A 21394-nucleotide genomic window follows, 5' to 3' on the forward strand; every position below is an offset into this window, starting at 1 on the left:
AATGTTTTTTAGGTTTCATTAATGTAAACTTTCATCTATTAGAAATAGCAAAAGAAAGGAATGCTTGCATTTTCAGATGTGCACCCTACATATTAGGAAAACAATTTCAAAAATCACAAAGGGAGGCATGAACGAACATCATCTTGAGTTCTTTGAAGCAATTGACAGGAGAGCTGGAGCCCTTATAACCACTACTCGCTACTTCTTGTAAATGCTACAATTTTAGATTATTATCCATCACTTTTCCATTTTACTAGGACTCTACACTGCCTATACTTGCTACCATTTTAGATTTCTATCTACATTCCCATTCCACTAGGACTAAGTGATTATTACAGATCTGTGCACCTTTTATTCCCTAAATTCATATTCAAGTTGAAAGTTCTTCTGTAATTAACAGATTTGCAAAGGATGTTTAGTAACAAACATGTCATTCATTAATAACCTCAATAGAACTATCGTCTGTTACAAAAAGAAATCCTACTTAAAAACACTACTGTGCCTATTTTTAGTTATTATCCTGCACTCGACTTCCCAAGCTTAAAAGGATCTTTCTCTTTCCTCAATTTCTATTAGGCCAGACAAGCTGGCCAATATTTTTCACTGCATGTCAAGGCAGGACGTAAGGATAAAGCTGGAACCAAGATCTTAGAGAAGGAACTCAATTAAAAGGGATGCTTCCCATTAGTGTTAGCCCCATTTTAAATCTGAGCCTGAAAAAAGATGAACACCAAAGGTGAAAATAAATATTTCCACCTAGAAGACAAACTCAGATAACCTGAGTTAAGCTGTCTATAATCACCAGGAATGGTTAAGGAGGGTAGGATGTCTGCTTTCACCTCCCCTTAGTAAGCTCTTCCCTGTGTCAAGACATCATTCTATAACCTGCTAGGCGGTTGGCACTCAAGCTACATAACTGGCTTAATTCTGACACTGGCCTTCATACCAGCGTGGTGCAGGCCTAGGTCTCACATCTCTACCTGCACCAGCTCTTAGTGCAGACCCTACTGATTCCAGTTCTTCTGGAGTGGCCGAGACAAACAATTAAGGAACATTGTATCATCGATCATTTAGTCTTTAAAACTAACTGCTAATTACAATTAAACAATTACAAAGACAAAAGTTATCTTAGATATCTAAATTATTCAGCATTTTTAGGAACTTATATTCTAAACTGGATTTGTATTTGTTGGAATCCCTTTTTAGTTTTCAAAAAATTCTCAAAGATGACTTGGTCAATTCTTGAATTTTAAAACATTTTCTTTTGATTGTGACCTGCCAACATTAATTAGTATACCTCAAATATTTTTACAGATATCAGGAATGCATTTATTGTTCAAGGTCCAAAACGTGAATGGATTTGTGCTACAGAGGCTGGGGATGACAAATTCCTATGGTTGTCAGCACTCCAACGTGCCATCAAAAGCAGTCTGGACAAGTGAGAAAACATTCTGGGTGCTAATTCTCCCTGGCAAACACAATGTATTTTCTATTCCAGAAGATCCAGCAGGAAGCAGAATGACGATTTGTCACGGATGATAGGAGAACGAACTAGGATGATCCATAAAGTCCCTCCTAACTTTTAAGCTTTATCATCCATGTTCAACTATATGAAATGTACAGTAACAATTTGAGTCCAAAATTTTGAAACACTTCTTTTGGTAGTTATTTTCATAGACAATATTATTTTGATTAACTTGAAAGTTTTATTTTGTGATCTAATGAAAAACAAAATTGGAATAAAAAGCGTTTTTTAGATGATCAGTTTAGAGAAATATTTTGTTGGTGACTTATCAATCATATCTTTATAAATTTTCATGATATAATTGATTTAGAAATGTGTATAATATAAATAACTTAAAAACTTGTCGTCTATATCCTTAATATGAATGTAGTCCTCCAGAGAGCATTAAAAACAAATCACTACAGGGGCGCCTGGGTGGCTCGGTCGGTTGAGCGTCCGACTTCGGCTCGGGTCATGATCTCACAATTTGTGAGTTTGAGCCCCGCATTGGGCTCTGAGCTGTCAGCACAGCTGTGCTGACAACTCAGAGCCTGGAGCCTGTTTCCGATTCTGTGTCTCCCTCTCTCTCTGACCCTCCCCCGTTCATGCTCTGTCTCTCTCCAAAATAAATAAACTTAAAAAAAAAAAAAAAAAAAAAAAAAAAACCACTACAAAGCACTAAAAAGTTTTGTGTGACTCTTAAGTGTTTTTTGGTTGCAAACTTCAAAATTTTCTTTCTTTCTTTCTTTATTTGGCTTCAAAATTAAAATTTTAGACCTACCAAGTAAGTTTTAAAAAGTTAAATTAGACATTGTTAAATTAGAAGGCTGGTGGGGGAAAAAAAAAATTTAAGAAACAAAAATAAAGGAAGACAATTCTGTTTTAAGAGAAACAGCAAAATAGGTGTTGAGTAGTTTTCTGTGTCTTTAAAAGGCCTTCATTCAATTATTTAACAAACTGAAGCCATAACCTGTTAGCTACCTGGAAACTTTTGCTGATGTATGCAGTAATAATATTTTTCACTTAAAGTAGATATTAATATTGGAAGCTTTCAGTTGTCACCTTCCTGTTTCATATTCTCCTTTAAGATAATAATAAAATCTACTAGCACAGTCTAGGATTGTGAACTGGGCTATATTAAACATCTTTAATAAACACACAGATTCCTTCTAATTCTTGAAAACTTAAATTCTTGTTAAAAAATATACAGAAGTTAAATATTGTGCTGTTTTATTAGTGTAAAATCACACTTTGATTCTGTCATGATATATCCATGCAGCTTAACATCTTGATCCGACAGACAGAATAAACCATTAAAGGGAACATCTGTTGTTGGTCAGCAGTGAATGCAAATTTACAAATGTGATCAAAATGTATTTATCATATAATGTAAAACACATTCTAAGACAGTATATCACTCTTAATAGGGCACACCTCAGAAGCTCCGTTAATAGGAAAAAACCTGTCTCTATGGCGAAAGAATGAAGGACAGGATAGCTGAAGGTAAAACTGGAAATCTCAAGAAATTTCCATTTATTCTGTGATAATTAATGCCCTCAGAAGTTTTAAAACATTATTACCTGAAAATAATCCCTGTAGTGACTGATAAGCATAAGCTTCTAACTGAGAGTCAAGTGCATAAATCATGCAAAAAATGGTGATGTTTGCAAGTGGACGGTACTTATGTTGTTGGTTTCAACGCTTTCCCTTCCCTTCTAGGAGACAAATAAGAAAGGCCTGGCTTCGTAGCTATCTTGTAAGTTTACATGACTGCTGAGTCAAAACCTCACACACGAAAATTTTCAGTTACTCGTGAAATGGCTCAAATTTTCACAAGGAAAATGATAAATTCTGACCCCCAAGTGGACATGGAAGAACCTGAAAGTGCCACGTGACTCCTGAAGACTGCCGATTAGGGTTAAAGAGTGCCTCATGCAATATAGTTCTTTCAAATAAAAAAATTCAGTAGGAAACTCACTTTAAAGATTTTTACAAAAAAGCCCATAGGTGCTTTATGTAAACCTAAAAGACAACTTGACAATTCATTTAATTTTGTCTCCCCTTTTGCAAATATTTCAGTCTGTGCTTGAGATATAAACGGGAAGGCCGTTCTGTAAATCAAATCAGTGTGAGGTTCTGGCCACGTAAGTGCACTGGACCAATGTTCCGAGTTCCTGATGCTATGGAGTAAAGAAGAGTGGGCTGTGCCAACAAAAACAATATAACCTCCGGAAAAAGTCATCCTGACCCTTTTATTGTTGAAATTAAAAAATAAAAGATACTTAAATACAGGTGAACATATAGGGCAAAACAGAATCATAAAATTCAATGTTGAATTAAGCAGTGAGCTGACTGTCTGGGTCTCCAAATTGGCTTGGACCCAGAACTGCTTAAAAATGGGTATGTTCACAGTTAACGGCAATTGGCTTATAGGTGAGAGAACGGTCGAAGTTGTTCCAGTTGAACTTCCAGAGAAATTCTCTCCTCAAGAACATCCTGAGAAAAGATGCAAAGCTAAGTTATATTTCAAAGTACACAAAAATGAAGGCACATATACAACAACTAAGCATCAAGAAAACAATTTAAACTTGTGATGAAGGGATGGTCATTCATATTTTAAAAGGATACCTCACTTGAGAAAAGTAGTTTCTTTAAATGTACACAAAATTAAGATACGATCTTAACTGAAATCTTTTTCTTACAAAATAAATCAGGGTAATAAAATGTTTTTTAATTATTAGAAAAGCCAAAATTTGCAAATGATGGCTATTCGTGCATGCATTTTGCATAAAACCTACCCCCTGCAGTAACAGCTGATGAATCAATTAAACAGATTCTTTCTCCTGGTGATATCTGGTCATAAAAACTCCTGAACCTCATCTGAGTTTCAGTTTCACAAAGAATAAATCTATTTTCCAATCAGAATTTCTAATCACTGTTGATTCTCAGCTGTCTTTTCAGACAGCCAGGAAATTCTAACTCACCTGCTTTGTTTTTTTCTTTTTCTCGATCACCTTGATAGTATCGTGTTTTAACCAGAGCTACCTCTTCCTATTTCATATCATACTTCCTTTTTCTGTTCTCAGATATAGTGAGAAAAGTGATTTTTAACATAGCTTCTATATAGAGGTTTCTTTTTTTTTTTTTTTTTTTTAACGTTTTATTTATTTTTGAGACACAGAGAGACAGAGCATGAACAGGGGAGAGTAAGAGAGAGGGAGACACAGAATCGGAAGCAGGCTCCAGGCTCCGAGCTGTCAGCACAGAGCCCGACGCGGGGCTCGAACTCACGGACCGTGAGATCGTGACCTGAGCCGAAGTCGGCCGCTTAACCGACTGAGCCACCCAGGTGCCCCTATATAGATGTTTCTATAGGCTTCCTTAGTCCTTCAGAAAAACATGTGCTGATGAGATTTCCATTGTCAAGGTATGGTAAGCAAGCTTGTTCTCAGTTTTACATTCTTCCTTTACAACAGACCAAATTCATAACCATAGACTACAAATCTCTTCTTTGATCAAAGAGTTGTACAAAAATACCATTCATTCACAGGTATTTATCAAATGCCTAACATGCGCTACATTTTGGGGATGGAGACAATACGGTTGTGAGTTTATCTAGGGGAGCCCCTGTTTATTTCTGATGTCCTGGCCTACACATTAACACATCCCTCTCTCTTTTCTCTGAAAAGTATTTTGATTTGGACAATGTATTACGGTCGCCCTGAACAGAAAATATGCTTTACTCTCAGTGAGTTCATTTTAGTAGGCCAGAGAGACAAATGTGCCATAGACAGTAATTCCAGATAGTGTGATAAATGCTAGATGAGGGATATAAACAGAATGTTTTGGGAACGAACTAACTCTGCATTTATTTTACAAATTTCATAATTCAATTTATACTTCCACAGACTCTTTTCTCATCTTTGTGGTTTACAACCTTGCTACTCGAACTGAGAGCAACAGTCATCATCTGGAAGCTTATGAGAAATGCAGAATTCTCAAGGCCCATGCCATACCTAATATGAACCAGAATTTGCATTTTAACATGACCCCTGATTAACTATGTACATGTTAAGATTTGAGAGCCACTGGTTTACAAGACATGAATATGTAATAATGTTGGTAAACCATAAATGATTCTGGCTAATTTTTATCTGGAGGGATTCAAAGAAATCACAGTAGTAAGAAAAGCAAACCCATTCCTCTCAAGTACAGATGACAGGAGTACACGCTGGCCATAAGCAGCATTTCTACTGAAGGCTAGTCTTTTCTCTTCCACATGTGACATGATCTAAATTGTCCGCATCCTCCTTCTTCTTTAGACCTGTTTGAGTCCCTTTAATAGATTCTGAGTTGTCTTTGATAAAAGGATAAACTAACAATACTCAAATCATCTTAGAATTCAGTAAGAGCATAGAGAACCATGTCTATGATCTTGGAGGTACCGGAGGTCACGATATTTCCTCTCTTGGGTTTCATTATGAAAGTTCAGGAATATTACAGAAACAGTGATGCCATATATATGTAGGGTATGGCAATCAGACCAGAATTGAATATGCAAAATTCCTTCTAATATGAAAAGGTTCAAAGGCGTAAAGAACATTTTCGATAACTCGTTTGTTTCTCTCGCTACCTGGGAAGTTCCATATAGCCTATGAATTGCTGGATCACTTCTAAGTTCCTGTTAACTCTAAGATGTTTTGAGTCCATGGAAGTTCCCCAGTAGAGATTCAGAATACCTTTAATTGTTGCTGCAATTCACTGTTCAATCTGGCCAAAACTGTGTTGGTTTCCTTATTGCGTCTAATTGATGCCTGAATTGCTTTCTTATCTTTCCCAACAGACCTGAGAAGATAAAGAGGGCAAGAAAACATGACTTTCATTTCTTATCTTTAAATTCTCTCATTCTTCCTTGACCTATCACTAAATCCAGAAAGTAGAAGAAAGTAGTTGCCTTAATGGCATAGCTCAACCTCACTTGCTTGGTTTCAGTGGTCAGCCAAAAGTATCAAAGCTTAATTATTAGTTATTGTTTTAATTGTTCTTCTTCTGTAGAACTCATCAGCAACCCTCTTCTGTAAACAACCACACAGTAAATATTTTAAATTTGTGGGTCATATGGTTTCTGCAGCATATTCGTGTTTTGTTTTGTTTTGTTTTCCTTTCTCTTGGCTCTTCTCTTTTTTACACAAATGTGAAAGCCTTAGTTCTGGGACTTACAAAAACAGGCCATGGGATGAATTTGGCCCACAAGCCCCTGAGTCAGCTGATTCTCGATCTAAGACAACCGTAGTTAAAACGTTAGTGTTATTCTACACTATCAATTTTTTAAAAATCTGCTCAAGGGTTTGCGTTTGGGTTTTAAAATGGAATTGAACTTAATAACAGAAAGAGGAAAAGCGGAAAGCATATTACACCTGCTCATAAAAGAGAAAATGCTTAAAGAGGAGAAGCTGAGAGCCACTGCTCAACTAAAGAGCTAGTCTGATAATTTAATTGCTGGGCTTTTTGTTACTAGTAATTACATTTGTTTCAGAACTACTCTGATTACCTAGGAATAGAAGGCTGTGATGCAAGAACAGCAGCTAAGACACCGGTCTTTTGTGTATGTTCATCAACTTCTGGCCTTAATTCATCTTCTGATTTTAATCTTCTGCGAACAGGTTTAGGTGGTGGCGCAAGGGGTGTTGTGCCTTTGCTCTGGAAGAGAAGAATTCTGTTAACAAGGAGCATGTCCTGAAGACATTCACGGTTAATTAGCACTTCACCAACATCATTTGCTTTCTTTAAACTGCTTATTCTCCACAAATTAAAAGTCATCTGTCCCACTTTAAAACAATTTATACAGTAACCACAGCTAAGTTACATTTCAATAGGAGAGGCTGTTGACATCACAATTGTGAATGTACCTAACAAGATACTCTTTTAAAAAGGGCAACAGGAGTTCCTTGAGTCCCAAATCTGACTCAAAACTATAATATTCACAGTTTAAATGTTAACAAGAAACATGCTCAATATATATACCTGTTTAATAAGTATAAAAGGGAATCTCCAGAAATATGTATCCATTATCCTAGGATTTCCTACTCAAAAATACTAAAATATATCAATAATAAAGCAATTTATAAAGAAGTAGAAAGCTAGGCAATACTTTAAAACTCATAACTAAAATGCACAATAATTGTAACTTTTTAAATGTTTATTTTGGGGGGGGAGAGAGAGAGAGAATGCGCACATGCGTGTGACAGCATGAGCGGGGAGGGCAGAGAGAGAGGGAGACACAGAATCTGAGGCAGGATCCAGGCTCCAAACTGTCAGCACAGAGCCCGCTGTGGGGCTCGAACCCACAAACCGTGAGATCATGACCTGCCCCGAAGTCGGACGCTTAACCGACTGAGCCACGCAGGAGCCCCAGTAATTTGTAACTCTTGAATACGAGTGGACATTTTGTTGGAAACTGAGATTCAAATATGGTATTTTGGCATTTACCATAACCTGATTTGATCTGTTCATAGATAAAAATGAGAATCAACTGCCATATCTTTGGTTCAGTGCTATGTGTTGCCGTGAGCTGACAAAAACACACTATTAAAAAACATCACAGAAATACAGTACAAACTAAGGTGTCCAGAAAGCACAATTTAAGCACTTTCAGAGGCATGTGCTGTAATAACTACTGGGAATATCTGGATGAGAACAGAAAAAAAAAATTACCAAGACTTTTCTCTGAACAGAAAAGCATGCCAGTATCTGTAATTTACTTTGAAATGCAAAAAACAGATACGAAAAACTGATGTAGATAAAGGACAGAGAGATACATGACAATGCAAGTACAGGAAACTGTACAGTCAAGTGTGGGTTTTTTGATGTATATAACGTAAAATTCTCTCAACTTTACCGTGTGTGTCAAAATTTTCATGAAATGTGCTCGGGAAAAAATAATCCCCAAAACAGTCAAGAAGAAGAGCCCAGAGCATAACATTCTTCAAGGGTTGACCATTTTCCCCTATGACACTTAAGACTGCAATAAAACAAACTGAATGTGACCAATAAGGAAGCTCTATTTTATGCATGTGAAGAATGTGGTAACATGAGGTCTGAGAACCTATGGTCTATACTGGATGACAGACTATTATCTCCTAGAATTTTTAAACGGGCAGACCTTGTTCTGAGACCGACTCAGTATATTATAGTTCTGGCAGTGGGTGGGTTAGGTTGCTCTACAGTTAACTTTATTTCTAAGATTTCTGTCAGTTTTAAAATCTTACAAAGTAAAAATGACGTCATATAACATTTTATATGTACAAAATAACCAATATTATACAAGACTTGTCGCCTACCACATTGGCAGGAGCGCTAGCAGCTGTCTTCTCTTCAATTTTACTATCTGTTTTGGCAACTCGAAGAGAACTTGCAGGATCAGAAGCTTTTTCAACCTAGAGATGAATATATTATCATTCCTAACTATATGTAATCAGTATAAAATTATGCATAAATACATATGTTAACAAATCAGAGAGTAAAATATTAAGAAAATGTTCAGTCTGATAATAAGGAATTTGAGAAAACCCCGTACAATGACTATTCTGTGCTACAGAAAGGCAGGGAGCAGGGAAGGTGACAGGTCTCTGAGGGAGAAGGGGAGGGCTGAGAATGCAGCCCGGCACAGTCTGGAAAATTCTTGCGGTTGGGGGAGGGGATGCCTCCACCCCAGAGAGCCGAGTACGCAATGCCCTGGGCACACCTGGACTTCCCCTCAGGCTCGCCCTGCCTTCCTGGAGGCACAGCCCACACACCTAGAGGCCCCAGGGCTAGGCAGAAAGTTACAGGCTTGAAGAAGCAGCTAGTAGAAAATTTCCCATGGACCGGATCTGTAAGAAGCTTTAATAAGTCTCTCCAACGTCACATTTATGTTTGGTGAGGTCGGGAATCCCTAGAGAAGTTCTTGCCACTAGAACTAAACAGAATCTCCTGGAACGCTGCTGTCTAACTGAAGTGACTTACTGTCACACAAATGGAGTGTAGCTATGGTAACCACAGCCACTTATTACACGGAAATCTTCACCAAATCACACATCAGACGCTCAGCATTAAGAAGCAAGCCCCTGAGCAGTGTTTCAGCCATGACCAGATGGTTGTGTTTGTATCTTTTCACACAACAACTAACTTCCACGCAGATTCTCATTCTTATTAAGCATTATATTGCAACCAGCAGGTGTCTAAGACCAATTAAAAAAATTAAGAAGCACAGACCTAGGGAACAGAAATCCTCTAGAGCAGCAGCAGAAGATATTTTATTCACTCATGTCCATTCTAGTATCTACTTTTTAGAGGTTCCTCTGTTTACAGACCTACTTGTGAATATAATGTGGGACGCGTTTCCCAGCAGAAAATCAGCTAAGCCCTTGAAAACTCACCGGTAAGACCTCTGCATGTTTCTCAGCTTCATCCTCTTGTTCTTCATTTACGTTTGATGCAGCAAATACTTCAAACTGGCTGAAATCTGCAAAATTTGGTTGTTCTGGTATCTGCTGAGGTGAGGTACTAGTGTGAGTTATTAGGCCATCGGCATCCACTGGGCGATGCACAACGGGACCAGGAGCCTGCACGATGGTTTAGGAGGAACACACATTAGTGTATCACTGGCAGCAACCTTCTTTGAAAATACATTGTACAAATAACCTTGTTACCTGTAAATTCAGGGAGGTGAGCTACAGTAGCATCTAGCCTCTAAAAAACTGTAAGTGACATGCTGAGACACTCAAAAGGTTAAGATGACAAACTTTCAATAAAAAAAGATACTTTTAGGGGCAGCTGGGTGGCTCAGGTGGTTAAGCGTCCGACTCATGAGATCAAACCCGGCTGGGCTCTGCGTTCACAGCACGGAGCCTGCTTGGGATTCTCTCCCCGCACCCCCCTCCCCGCCCCCCGGCCCCTGCTTGCGCTCGCTCTCAAAATAAATAAGTTTTTAAAGGAGATTCAAAAAAAAGATACTTTTACAAAATTCTTATTACAAAGAAAGTACATCCGAGGACAGGGAGGGTCTGGCCCTACTCCCAGATTCTCCACTTGTGCCTTTTTTTTTTTTTTTTTTTTTTTAATCGGGCCACTGCACAACAGTTTGTGCTTTAAAAAAGTTACTTTTATTAAAAAAATGTTCCATCATATTTCTAAAAAGGTTACGTTAAAGTGTGAAAACCACCGCTCTAACTATTCTCCCAATACTTTGGCGTTACTTCCCTTCAATTTTCTTCCACTCCCCTGCCAGAGCAATCCTCTAAAATCTTCAACCCAAAAATACATTTATTGAGGATCTAACTTTTGGCCAAGCACTATGGAAATAACAGCAAACAAAAAAATAAGGCCCATGACCTAATGAAGCAGATAGTCTAGTGCAGGATAAGAGCAAGAAAACAAGGAATTAAAATACAGTGTGAGCAGTTTTATTGTGATGGAAGTACAGGACAACACAGGAATAAATCTGCAGTCTCTTCCCTGCTTATCCGTTAAAAATTCTCCATCTCCTGTAAGAAAAACTCTTGATCTGGAGATGCTCTGCCCCTTCCCCGTGTCCACAGTTTCATTCCCTGTCACTCTGGTTGCACAGAACTAACTCATCTTCCCTTGATTATGCCAGGCAATGTCATTCCTTCTGATTGGAGGGCCCTTTCCCCAAGAAACACTACTTCATCTCTCAAGTCTTTGCTTAAAGCCTTACTTCCTTCGTTTTACTTACACCTTTTCAACGTGACCCTTGACTTCACTAGCTAGTAAAGCTGTGGCGAAGCATTTTACAAATACGCCTGGAGCAGCACTTGTCCTGTAATTGTTGTTTATAGGTCTGTCTTCCCCGCTGGACTGGTTCTTGAATCAAGTGACCAACTCCCTGGGTTTCCGGTTTAACCCAATATATATTTTCGCTAGTACTTGAGGTAAAATACGTACTAAAATCTTCAAATTTCTGTATCTTACTCGTAAAGACTAAGAAACCATCTTTTTAACTTCAAAGAACCAACTTCATTATAAGGATCTAACCCAGAAAAATCAACCGAATTCATTCATGTAAAAGGTAGTCAGCCAGCCAGTCTCATAAAACTAACAGCTATAACCGAGAATCTTAGAACAGATTAGACGGAAACAATTTCTGCCTGGCAGGGATACAGAGGTCATCTGACACTTCCTCTACTGCTGGAATAACATCGCCAGAGAGATGCAGTGAGGGCACTGAGGTGCTGCTGGATCCAGGACATAAACGGACATCTCCTGTCGCCCAACCTGTTGTTCTTTCCACTAAACCTTCCTTTATCAAGACATTATCATTTGGTCCACTTTTAAGCTTCTTTCAAAAAATAACTCCAATCATTATTCTTGACTTCCAAACAAGACTTAGCTTCTCTGAATGAAATGTTCATTAAGAATGACAATTAGAGGAGCGCCTGGGTAGCTCAGTCAGTTGAGCGTCTGACTCTGGCTCAGGTCATGATCTTGCGGTCTGTGGGTCCGAGCCCCGTGTGGGGCTCTGTGCTGACAGCTCGGAGCCCGGAGGCTGCTTCGGATTCTGTGTCTCCCTCTCTCTCTGCCCCTCCCTTGCTCACACTCTGTATGTCTCTCTCTCTCTCAAAAATAAACATTAAAAAAAAAAAAAGAATGACAATTAGGTAATTCCTGATCTTCAAAGTAATTCTAGAGTAGCAGTGAACACCTAACAGATAAGACCACCCAGTAATGGAAGCACTGAGGATTACCTGTGAGGGCTGTGGCCTTGGAGGCACTGCAGGAGGGTGGGCAACAACCCCAGCCTGTTGTTGTCCTGAGTAAACACACAAGTTGTCTTTTTAGTAAATACACACTTTGCTAGTACAACAAACAGGTGGAGTGAATGTGATCAAATGATGAAGATTTGTAAGAATGTTTGATAAGTACTAGAAGGCATTTACTATCCTGTAAAACTATCTACATAGGACTTAATAACCAAGCCTCATGGCCCTTTCTCAGACCTCGTTTCTCTTGTTCTCTGCACGAGACAGTCGTGACATGCTTGTTTCCATAATACTATACCATCTCGGCTTTCTTCTCCTATTTCTGAATGCTCTTCAGCTATAAAATACGCAGACGTCCAAATTTTCTTTTTTCATTCACTCTATCGTTTCTATGTAAATGATTCCCAAATAATACAACCTTTCTTAACCCACAAGTCCAATAGCCTGTTGTTATGTCTCCTTTTCCTCATCACTCCTAACTCATAACGCCCAAAACAGAACATCTTCATCGCCTGGTCCTAACTTTTCTATTTTGATCAACATAATAACAATACAACCAGTTATATAGACATTAAAACCTTGGAGTAAGTTATGTGTCTTCTCCCTCCTCTGTCAGCTTTCCCTCCTTAATCTCTCTCCACATGGTTGTCTTAAACTCTCTGGTGGCGTCTCTCAGGTCCCCATCTTTTGTCATTTTAACTCAATCACGTGAAGAAAAAAAAATTCCTCTCACTTGACACCTTTTAAATTCAAAATTCTTCTTCAGATAAAAAAATGAGACATATTAAGAGAAAAGAAAATAAAACGTTGTGCTCTTTAATGAACTTTAGAATCAAACGATTTTATGGTCTTCTGACCCACCTGTGGTGACTGCAAAGGTCCGATTCATATCTAAAGATGATGATCTAGAATGAGAAGGCTGAGGCCTTGGAGGGGGAGGTGGTGGTGCAGTGTTATCAGGCGACGTTCCAGAATGAGACCTACAAAATCCACCCATTATACTTCGTGATGCTACTGGTATTAGAGCTTTCTTCTTTTTAAGCATTCAACTTGGCTAAGCAGCAAAGGATCTCAGTGGTGTGACATTTTCTCAAGTAGGTATGACAAGTATACCAATGAATAAAGAGAAGACTTTCTGATATACGTTAAACAAAAAATTATTTAATGGGGCAAATACCCTTTTATTAAAAGGATAATTATACATTTAAAACATCTGAAAAGAAAGTTATTAACATGAATTCAAGGTAGACTGCAAACTAGTCATGGTTTTCCCATTCCATTAAAGGTAATTATTAGTTTGAAAAATCATTTTCAAGAAAGAGAGACTTCACTTTCAGATATGGTTAGCTTTCAACTTATTTAAAGTTTGAAGTTTGGGAAAGTGAAGCAGAATCTTGCTCAACTATCTGAGGTGACCATTCCTGTGTCTCCACAGGCCATCTCATCGTATAGGGGACTGTCCTCATTTTCGAACCCCCCTAGAGATTCACTTTTTTGCCACCGAAGTCTTTTGTATTCTGAAAAAGAGTCTCACGGACTCTGACAATCTGCTCCTCACTTACAGGGATAAAAAGGAGAGTAAAACTCAAGATGACTGAGAACTCTAAGATATACAAAAAGAATTATATGAAGAAGCAGGCTTTGACTCAAGAAGCTCTTCTGAGATTCTGTGTTACTTGTCTCTCTATACATCCTCCAGGCACGTGGCCAAAGGATACTGAGCATGTATAACAGGAGAGAGGAAAAAGATGCTCCTGTCCTGTCCACAGTCCTGTCCATTAGTGGATGGTTAAGTTAAGCCCTTGCAGACAAATCCCTGGCCACCTTCACCCTATCCCACACCTTTTCTATTTGTGTCTGAAAAGTTCTATGTCACGCAGATCTTCAGGGAGGGTCGGTAGCCCAACATGAGGGTGTGCCATCTAGAAAGATGGCATCTCAAAACAGAACTGCTGATACTTGCCACCAAGGCTTTGAAAGAAAATCTGTACCTCTAGTACTTATTCAGACTCTCAGCTGTTTACCTTCACAAAGGACTACCTTAAACTGCTAATGCTACTACAGCACTTCCTGAACCTTCCAGAGACTACCGTGGGGTAAGATAAGGGCTCCTTTTGTTTTCCTATTAGAGTTGGAAAGAATCGAAATCATTTCCCTTCTACATAAACCAGGAGGCAACCTAACAGCGTTCAGAGAACTGAAGAATAGAGGAAAATAATTTATACTTGGTTCTAAAATAATTCTCAATATTACAATGTGACAACATATTTCATGCGTTTTTTTATTGACAGAAATACTGACCTTTGATGAGTTACATTGTTTCCAAGCTGTTCTGGGTCCGAAGTAAAAGAGTCTGAACTACTGTACCCATCTGCTGATAAATGGAATATACCCTATTTAATAATTTTTTATTCACTTTTTACTCTAGATACTCTAAACAAGTACAATAATTATTACTTCAAATCAGAGACATTTACAGACTGGCTAATAGCTTAAGAGTTCATCCTAGTGTCGTTAAATGTTAACAGTTAAACATAAATCAAATAAATCGTGGCATATTTACACAACAAAGTACTATGCACACGGAACAAGTTATAATCTAGAGAAGTTAATGTAAATAGGAATAAAAAATATGCATAGACGACAATAAAACTTATGAAATTAGCCAGAGGTTCACCATTTTTTGCGTCAGAAAGTATCACTGCCAATTCCTCAAACTCTTATGAGGAGCAGAGAACTCCAGAGGCAGCCTAATGGTTGTGATACAGTAACAGATTTTAAAACAGAAACTGTTTTCTGTTTCCATCTGAAGGAACACTAATACTACTCCACACTTTCAAGGATTATAAATTAAAGGGACTGGTTATTTGGTTTAGTTTCACTTCAAAATGTACCCCGTTCCTTTTTCTCATCAAATAACTGAATTGTTTAATTCTACAGGAATGATATTAAAACTACCCGATTTCCACTTGGATGTTCTAACAGGCACCTCAAACCGGAGATGTCCAAAAGTCAACTTCCAATCTTCCCCAAAAAACCTACTCTTATCACAGCCTTCCTCAGTTCCTAGTGTATCAGGCCAAAATTCCCTGAATCGCCCTTGACCTCTCACCCCCATCCTCGATCACACAGGTAAGCAAGTCCCACGTACTTTCCCCACCAAATAGAGTCAGCATCTGACCATTTCTCAGCACTCCCACTGCTACCACTCCGGGCCAGCCTGTCATCTTCTCTCGCCTGTATTATTCTAATATAGTCTAAATATTATTCTATTATTTCCCTGTTTTGACTCTTGCTTTCTTCAGGCCTGTTACCAATACAGCAGCCAGAGTGATCCTGTTAAAAAATAAAGGCCAACCACATCCTTCTTCGTTCAAAACCTCTTTTCATCTCATTCAGTAAGAGCCATTCTTACACTGTTCCCTGATGACTACTCTAAACCAGGGCTTCACATGGGCCCTTTCCTGTGCCTTAAACGTCCTTCCTTCAGATATTCAAAGCTGAATCCCTCATCTCCTTCAAATTTTAACCCAAATGTCATCTTTTGGTAAGGTCTGCTTTGACTACCTTATTTAAAATGCCACTTCCTCTTCCCTTTCCCAGCTTTATCCTTATCCACTGTGTTAATTATCTCCTAAGATACGAGCTCCTTTTTTTTTTAAAGTAAGTTTTTCTTTTACACCCCCTACCGAATGTAAGCTCCACTAGGGCAAAGATTTTTTTTTTTCTGTTTTAACTGCTGGATCTCCAGTATCTAGAACAGAGCCTGGCACACAGTATTCCATTGACACAGGCTGCATAAATGAACGTATACACAATTTACTGAGAGAGAGAGAAAGGAGCTGGTGGGAGGAGTCATGGACTCAACGTGGCAACCGAGAGGGATGGCAAACAGAAAGCCTGCCTGGAAGCAGGTGCAGGAGGCAATGAGCAACCATTTACCCACATAGAGGGTAGGAGGTGTCAGAGGGTTGACTAATCTCCACTTTACTCAGTAAAGGTAATATGAAATAGCTACACATTTGAATTATTCAGACTCTAAATTGAGGCTCAATCAACTTCAAATGGAAGCTGTAATGCTATTTTTCACTTACCTACAGTATTTCCAGAAGCAAATTTCACCGATGAATTGATCTTACTTTCCTCTGACAGGTCAGACGTTTTCACAAGTAATGGGCTAGTGGGATTAGTGTGATCTAGTAGAGAATTAATAGGTGAAAGTACAAGACCTGAATTAATACATTCATAAACCTCAGAGTTCAAGACTTCATTTAGGTATTTCAAAGAAGTAGCAGGTATGCCATGAGATATAAGACAAAATAGTATTTTTAATAAAATATAAGCTTGTTTACATAGAATTTAGTTTCCTTCCATAACAGAAGATACTTTATAACAGAAGAGTGAAGTTGTATGTGCATACTTCATTAATTTTATCCCCTTCAGGGTAATTAAACAAAGCACCCCACATATGGTTGTAAAGTAAGTAGTTTATGGGGTGACTGGGTGGCGGCTCAGTCATTTAAGCGTCTGATTCTTTTTTTTTTTTTTTTTTTTTTTAATTTTTTTTTTTTTCAACGTTTTTTATTTATTTTTGGGACAGAGAGAGACAGAGCATGAACGGGGGAGGGGCAGAGAGAGAGGGAGACACAGAATCGGAAACAGGTTCCAGGCTCCGAGCCATCAGCCCAGAGCCTGATGCGGGGCTCGAACTCACGGACCACGAGATCATGACCTGGCTGAAGTCGGACGCTTAACCGACTGGGCCACCCAGGTGCCCCTAAGCATCCGATTCTTGATTTTTAGCTCAGGTCACGATCCCAGGGTGGTGGGATCGAGCCCTGTGTCATCCTCCTTGCTAAGCATGGAACTTGCTTACGATTTTCTCTCTCTCTCTCTCTCCCTCTCTCCCTCTCTCTCTCTCCCCCTGCCCCTCCCATGTACACAATCTTTCTCTCTTAAAAAAAAAAAAAAAAAAAAGGTAATTTATAATGCTGATTTATATACAAAATAAATATACCTCTGAGAAGCCCTAACTAAAACATTTAATCTAAAGTAAGGAGGGGGCGCCTGGGTAGCTCAGTCGGTTGAGTGTCCGACTTCGGCTCAGGTCATGATCTCGCAGTTCGTGAGTTTGAGCCCCACATCGGGCTCTGTGCTGACAGCTCGGAGCCTGGAGCCTGCTTCGGGATTCTGTGTCTCCCTGTCTCCCTGCCCCTCCCACGCTCATGCTCTGTCTCTGTCTCTCAAAAATGAATAAACGTTAAAAACAAAAAATTTAAAGTAAGGAGAAACTTCAAGAGTTCAAGCAAAACATACAATTTTAAAGCTAAAATTTATTTTAACTGTAAACCTCTTTGGTTAAAATCCCAACACACTTAAAATGTGAATTCACACCAGTTATCATAAAAACCCACGGGTGTTGGAACGCCACATTTGCCAAGAGTCCTTCCTTTAAGACTTTGTAATATAAACTCAACTGACACAAGATGAAAAGCACACACACGCCCGCACGTATATGCATGCTTGCAGAAAGGACTATGTTAAAAAACAGACAATGATGAACTAGACGTGAACCCCCGAAGAGGAACTGTGCGTTTAGTTGCCGCTAACCGCCAACCGGAGCCCGGCCCGGCAGCAGGCAGCAGCCCTCTCACCGCTGCCGGTTCTTTTCAGCTCCATCTCCTGCATGTGGATCTTGCTCGGAGTCATGCGGATGGGAACCGGATGCACGATAGCGGTGTCCTGCAGGCACACGGGAAACACAGACTTTACATCACAAGTGCCACGCCGACACCACGAAACGGTAAAAATTGACGACACTTTAAAAACTGGTGGACAGACTTTCTCATTCATGCGAAGGCAAGCGCGAAAATTAATTTCTTAATGGAACGTTTCAGAATTCTAGCGAAAAAGTCCAGTTCACTCTGCGTGCCTAACATTCTGGTTTCTTTGACAAAAAATACACTTTAGCTTGAGTGGTTAAGGTTTGAGTGAAAAGAAGATCCATGAAACTACCACTGAAGACAATAATCGAAGGCAGAGTGTGAGACGATCTCATGAAATTATACGAATTTGAACCTTTGAGGTTAAAGTGAACAACTATTTCGTGAGAACCCAAACACTTAACAGATTGAACTCTTCCACTAAACTGCTGAAAAAAAATGGACACTTACTTCTTCCTATACAAAACAAAGGTAATAATCCTTGCTATATTTTAACAGTAGGCACGACATGTACTTTCTACAGATTAGTTCTACAGAACTGTTTAAAAAACTTCCACAGGGGCGCCTGGGTGGCGCAGTCGGTTAAGCGTCCGACTTCAGCCAGGTCACGATCTCGCGGTCCGTGAGTTTGAGCCCCGCGTCAGGCTCTGGGCTGATGGCTCGGAGCCTGGAGCCTGTTTCCGATTCTGTGTCTCCCTCTCTCTCTGCCCCTCCCCCGTTCATGCTCTGTCTCTCTCTGTCCCAAAAATAAAAATAAAAAACGTTGAAAAAAAAAATTTAAAAAAAAAAAAAAAAAAAAAAAAAACTTCCACAAAGGCATGCGTTTTTTAAGAGGAATAAGACTCCTACTCTCAACATTTTCACATTTTTCTTAAACCTCTTCATGACTGTAATACATCTGAAATCCCTTCGTGAGTGGCAAGTGTAGTTAAAGGAGTAAGGAAACTGGCCAAACAGACTTCAGAAAAGAACGAAAAGAGCAAAGTAAGAAGAGAGGATGGAGACAAGCCTCTTAAAGAGAAGAGAAGGAGAAAGGTGCACCTGGGTATGAGGTAGACCTGGCCCTGGCAGCTGAGACCCACAGGGGAGGGACCAGAATGGGATCAAGCATTTGGCTGAATAGCAACTGACCACTACTGCTAGGGGGCTCAGTTCCTTCTATGAAGAGTCAGTTCCTATTTTGTGTGTGCTCCTACTAAAGACTAAACTTGAGATCCTGAAATTTCAGACATCTAGTTATGAGTTATGTTTATGATTCAGTGTGAAGGATCAGGACTTTTCGGTTTAAGTCAGACACCATTTTTGGTTGAGAGTAGCAGGCGACACGAAGTCTCTGCTAGACAAAGTTCAGTTCCATGACACTGTCTCTTGTTTGACAGGTCTCCCTGGCTTACTCTCGCAATCTCTACATCCAACCAAATTATGACAAATGAATTTTTTGTTGCAATTGTACTGACACACCCATTCGTAGCAATTTTCTGCCCCCATACCACCAAGGCTCTGGACAAAGTTCGAACATTTCCTCTACAACTCTAAAATCACAGTTATAAATATGAATACATATGTGGATACAAGTTTAGACTTCTCATATAATAAAGAGTCATTCTCAGGGAAATATGTTAACAATACACATAAGATGTTCTTTGTTGTATTTACGGTTATAAAAAACACGGCTTTAGGGGATAAATACTACTTTCTTAACTCACAATGTTCGTGGCAGAAATAAATGCCATGAGAATCAGAATTTAACCCCGTAAGGCAAGGTCAAAGGAGAAAAAAATGATAGTTCGTGAGATAAGTTCTTAACTCCAAACCCCAAACTAGGAAAAAACAAGCAAAAAAACCTTCTTAGATGTTTTAACTCATAATATTCATCTAATATATATTCTGCGTGTGTATAAAATCAGATACATAGAACTTGTAACAGTTGGAACGATTAAGTAGTCTTTTTATATACTTCCAGTATACTCCATGGAAGTCGCGATAATGATCCCAAGAAAAGAAAATCATGAATGTTCTATTCATCCTCCAAATAATTTCTGTTAAGTTTCTGTGCCAGCAAATCAATTCTGGGTCACATACTTCAGTCATGCAACCACCGGTTGCTGGGAGCCCGCAACGGCTGTACCCGCTGCAGGACAAGGCGGCTCCTCGCAGGGCTTTACACAGATGACAGGCCTAACCTCCAACTGCCGTATGTGTCAGAAGCTTCGCTTGTGATTGAGACTTGCAGCAGGACAGAGAGCTTTGCCTCTGAGCATTTCCACATCCAAATCAAGAACCATGAACGCCTACAGGCTTCTGAGTCCTGAGCCACAAGATGCCAAAGTAACACCTTCTCTGCTCCAAATTAGCATCCCCAAATTTACAGAGAAAAAAGTAGGAAGACTGACTAGCAGGCTCTGCCCAGTTTCTTCCACCTACTCAAATCACCTCATCACCTCTAGGAAACTCATTCCTAATCACTTATGGCACATTTGTGTCATATATTTGGACATCTGATTTCATGTACACATTTTAAATATATTATGCTCATTTATCTGTAGTTTCCACTTGCCTTAAATCCCATTATCCTGTCTGAAGCCAGTCTGCCTACTTTCCACTTCTGTGTCACTTACCAGCTTGCTCTCTCTTGTTCCCATTGATCCTTCACATTGTTTCCTGCCTGAGTGATCTTCCCTAACTGCCTTTCTCACCTCATCTTGTCACGGCACTCCCGGCTGGCTCCTCGTGTCTAGGAGATTAAGTTCAGATCCCTGGTCTAGCACACAAAGTTCTTCCCAGTCTGGTTTCAACCCTTAGCCCCATCATTCGAATCGCCAACCACACGTCTACCCTATACTCTTGCCACTTACCAGATCTGCTTGTGATATTCTCTCTGCTTGGGATGCCCTTGTCCACTCCTGCCAATTCAGAGTTTCACTCAAACCTCAGCATACAAACATAACCTCTTTTGTGAAAACTTGCCCAAATACACTGGGTTGAGTGAGCTCACAGTATTCTGCCCACAATCCTGCTCACGACTATATATGATAATTATCACAATCAGCTGTATTATAACCATCCACTTATAATGATTAAGCTGTGGTCTACTTAAGACTGGAATTTGTGTTTGTGTGTGTGTGACATTTTACATCCCTAGGGAGCATCAGAGGCACTTAGAAGGGGGCCCCACCAAACCAGGTGAGTTGGCTGGGCATAATCTGTAAGCAAACTACACTTCCTTTTTATACCCTGAATTACTCAGAAGTTCGGCGGCACTCGAGATCGGGCATACATCATGGCAAAGACTAGAGCATTACACTTCTCATCAGTCTAGAATTTAGTAGCAGAAGCAGATTCTACCAGAGGCTATTAATGATAAAGTAGTTCAACAAAAGCAATCAAGTTTCTGGAAATGAGCTATC

At 39.4% G+C, this 21394-nt stretch overlaps 2 protein-coding genes across 12 annotated transcripts in view; one reads left to right on the plus strand and one right to left on the minus strand.

Moving 5' to 3' along the window:
- The window catches only part of ECT2L (epithelial cell transforming 2 like), an 81428-nt gene extending 79510 nt beyond the window's left edge, over positions 1 to 1918 (plus strand). For all 7 annotated transcript variants that reach the window (XM_078447373.2, XM_078447380.2, XM_078447377.2 and 4 more), the window contains one exon: positions 1315 to 1918. In XM_078447373.2, the coding sequence (XP_078303499.2) occupies positions 1315 to 1442 (128 nt within the window). In that variant the 3' untranslated portion in view covers positions 1443 to 1918. The remainder of the gene's footprint in view (positions 1 to 1314) is intronic.
- A 1824-nt stretch (positions 1919 to 3742) lies between these two features.
- The window catches only part of REPS1 (RALBP1 associated Eps domain containing 1), an 88488-nt gene continuing 70836 nt past the window's right edge, over positions 3743 to 21394 (minus strand). For 3 of the 5 annotated variants that reach the window (XM_060616785.3, XM_060616786.3, XM_060616782.3), the window contains 10 exons: positions 17919 to 18006; positions 16359 to 16460; positions 14566 to 14638; positions 13126 to 13244; positions 12250 to 12314; positions 9922 to 10107; positions 8845 to 8940; positions 7056 to 7204; positions 6244 to 6349; positions 3743 to 4000 (listed from right to left, as the gene is read on the minus strand). In XM_060616785.3, coding sequence (XP_060472768.1) covers positions 3932 to 4000; positions 6244 to 6349; positions 7056 to 7204; positions 8845 to 8940; positions 9922 to 10107; positions 12250 to 12314; positions 13126 to 13244; positions 14566 to 14638; positions 16359 to 16460; positions 17919 to 18006 — 1053 coding nt within the window. In that variant the 3' untranslated portion in view covers positions 3743 to 3931. The remainder of the gene's footprint in view (positions 4001 to 6243; positions 6350 to 7055; positions 7205 to 8844; positions 8941 to 9921; positions 10108 to 12249; positions 12315 to 13125; positions 13245 to 14565; positions 14639 to 16358; positions 16461 to 17918; positions 18007 to 21394) is intronic. The other 2 variants (XM_060616787.3, XM_060616783.3) reach the window with 1 other exon arrangement.

The sequence above is a fragment of the Panthera onca genome, chromosome B2, assembly GCF_046562875.1.
Source record: "Panthera onca isolate mPanOnc1 chromosome B2, mPanOnc1 haplotype 2, whole genome shotgun sequence".
Lineage (NCBI taxonomy): Eukaryota > Metazoa > Chordata > Mammalia > Carnivora > Felidae > Panthera > Panthera onca.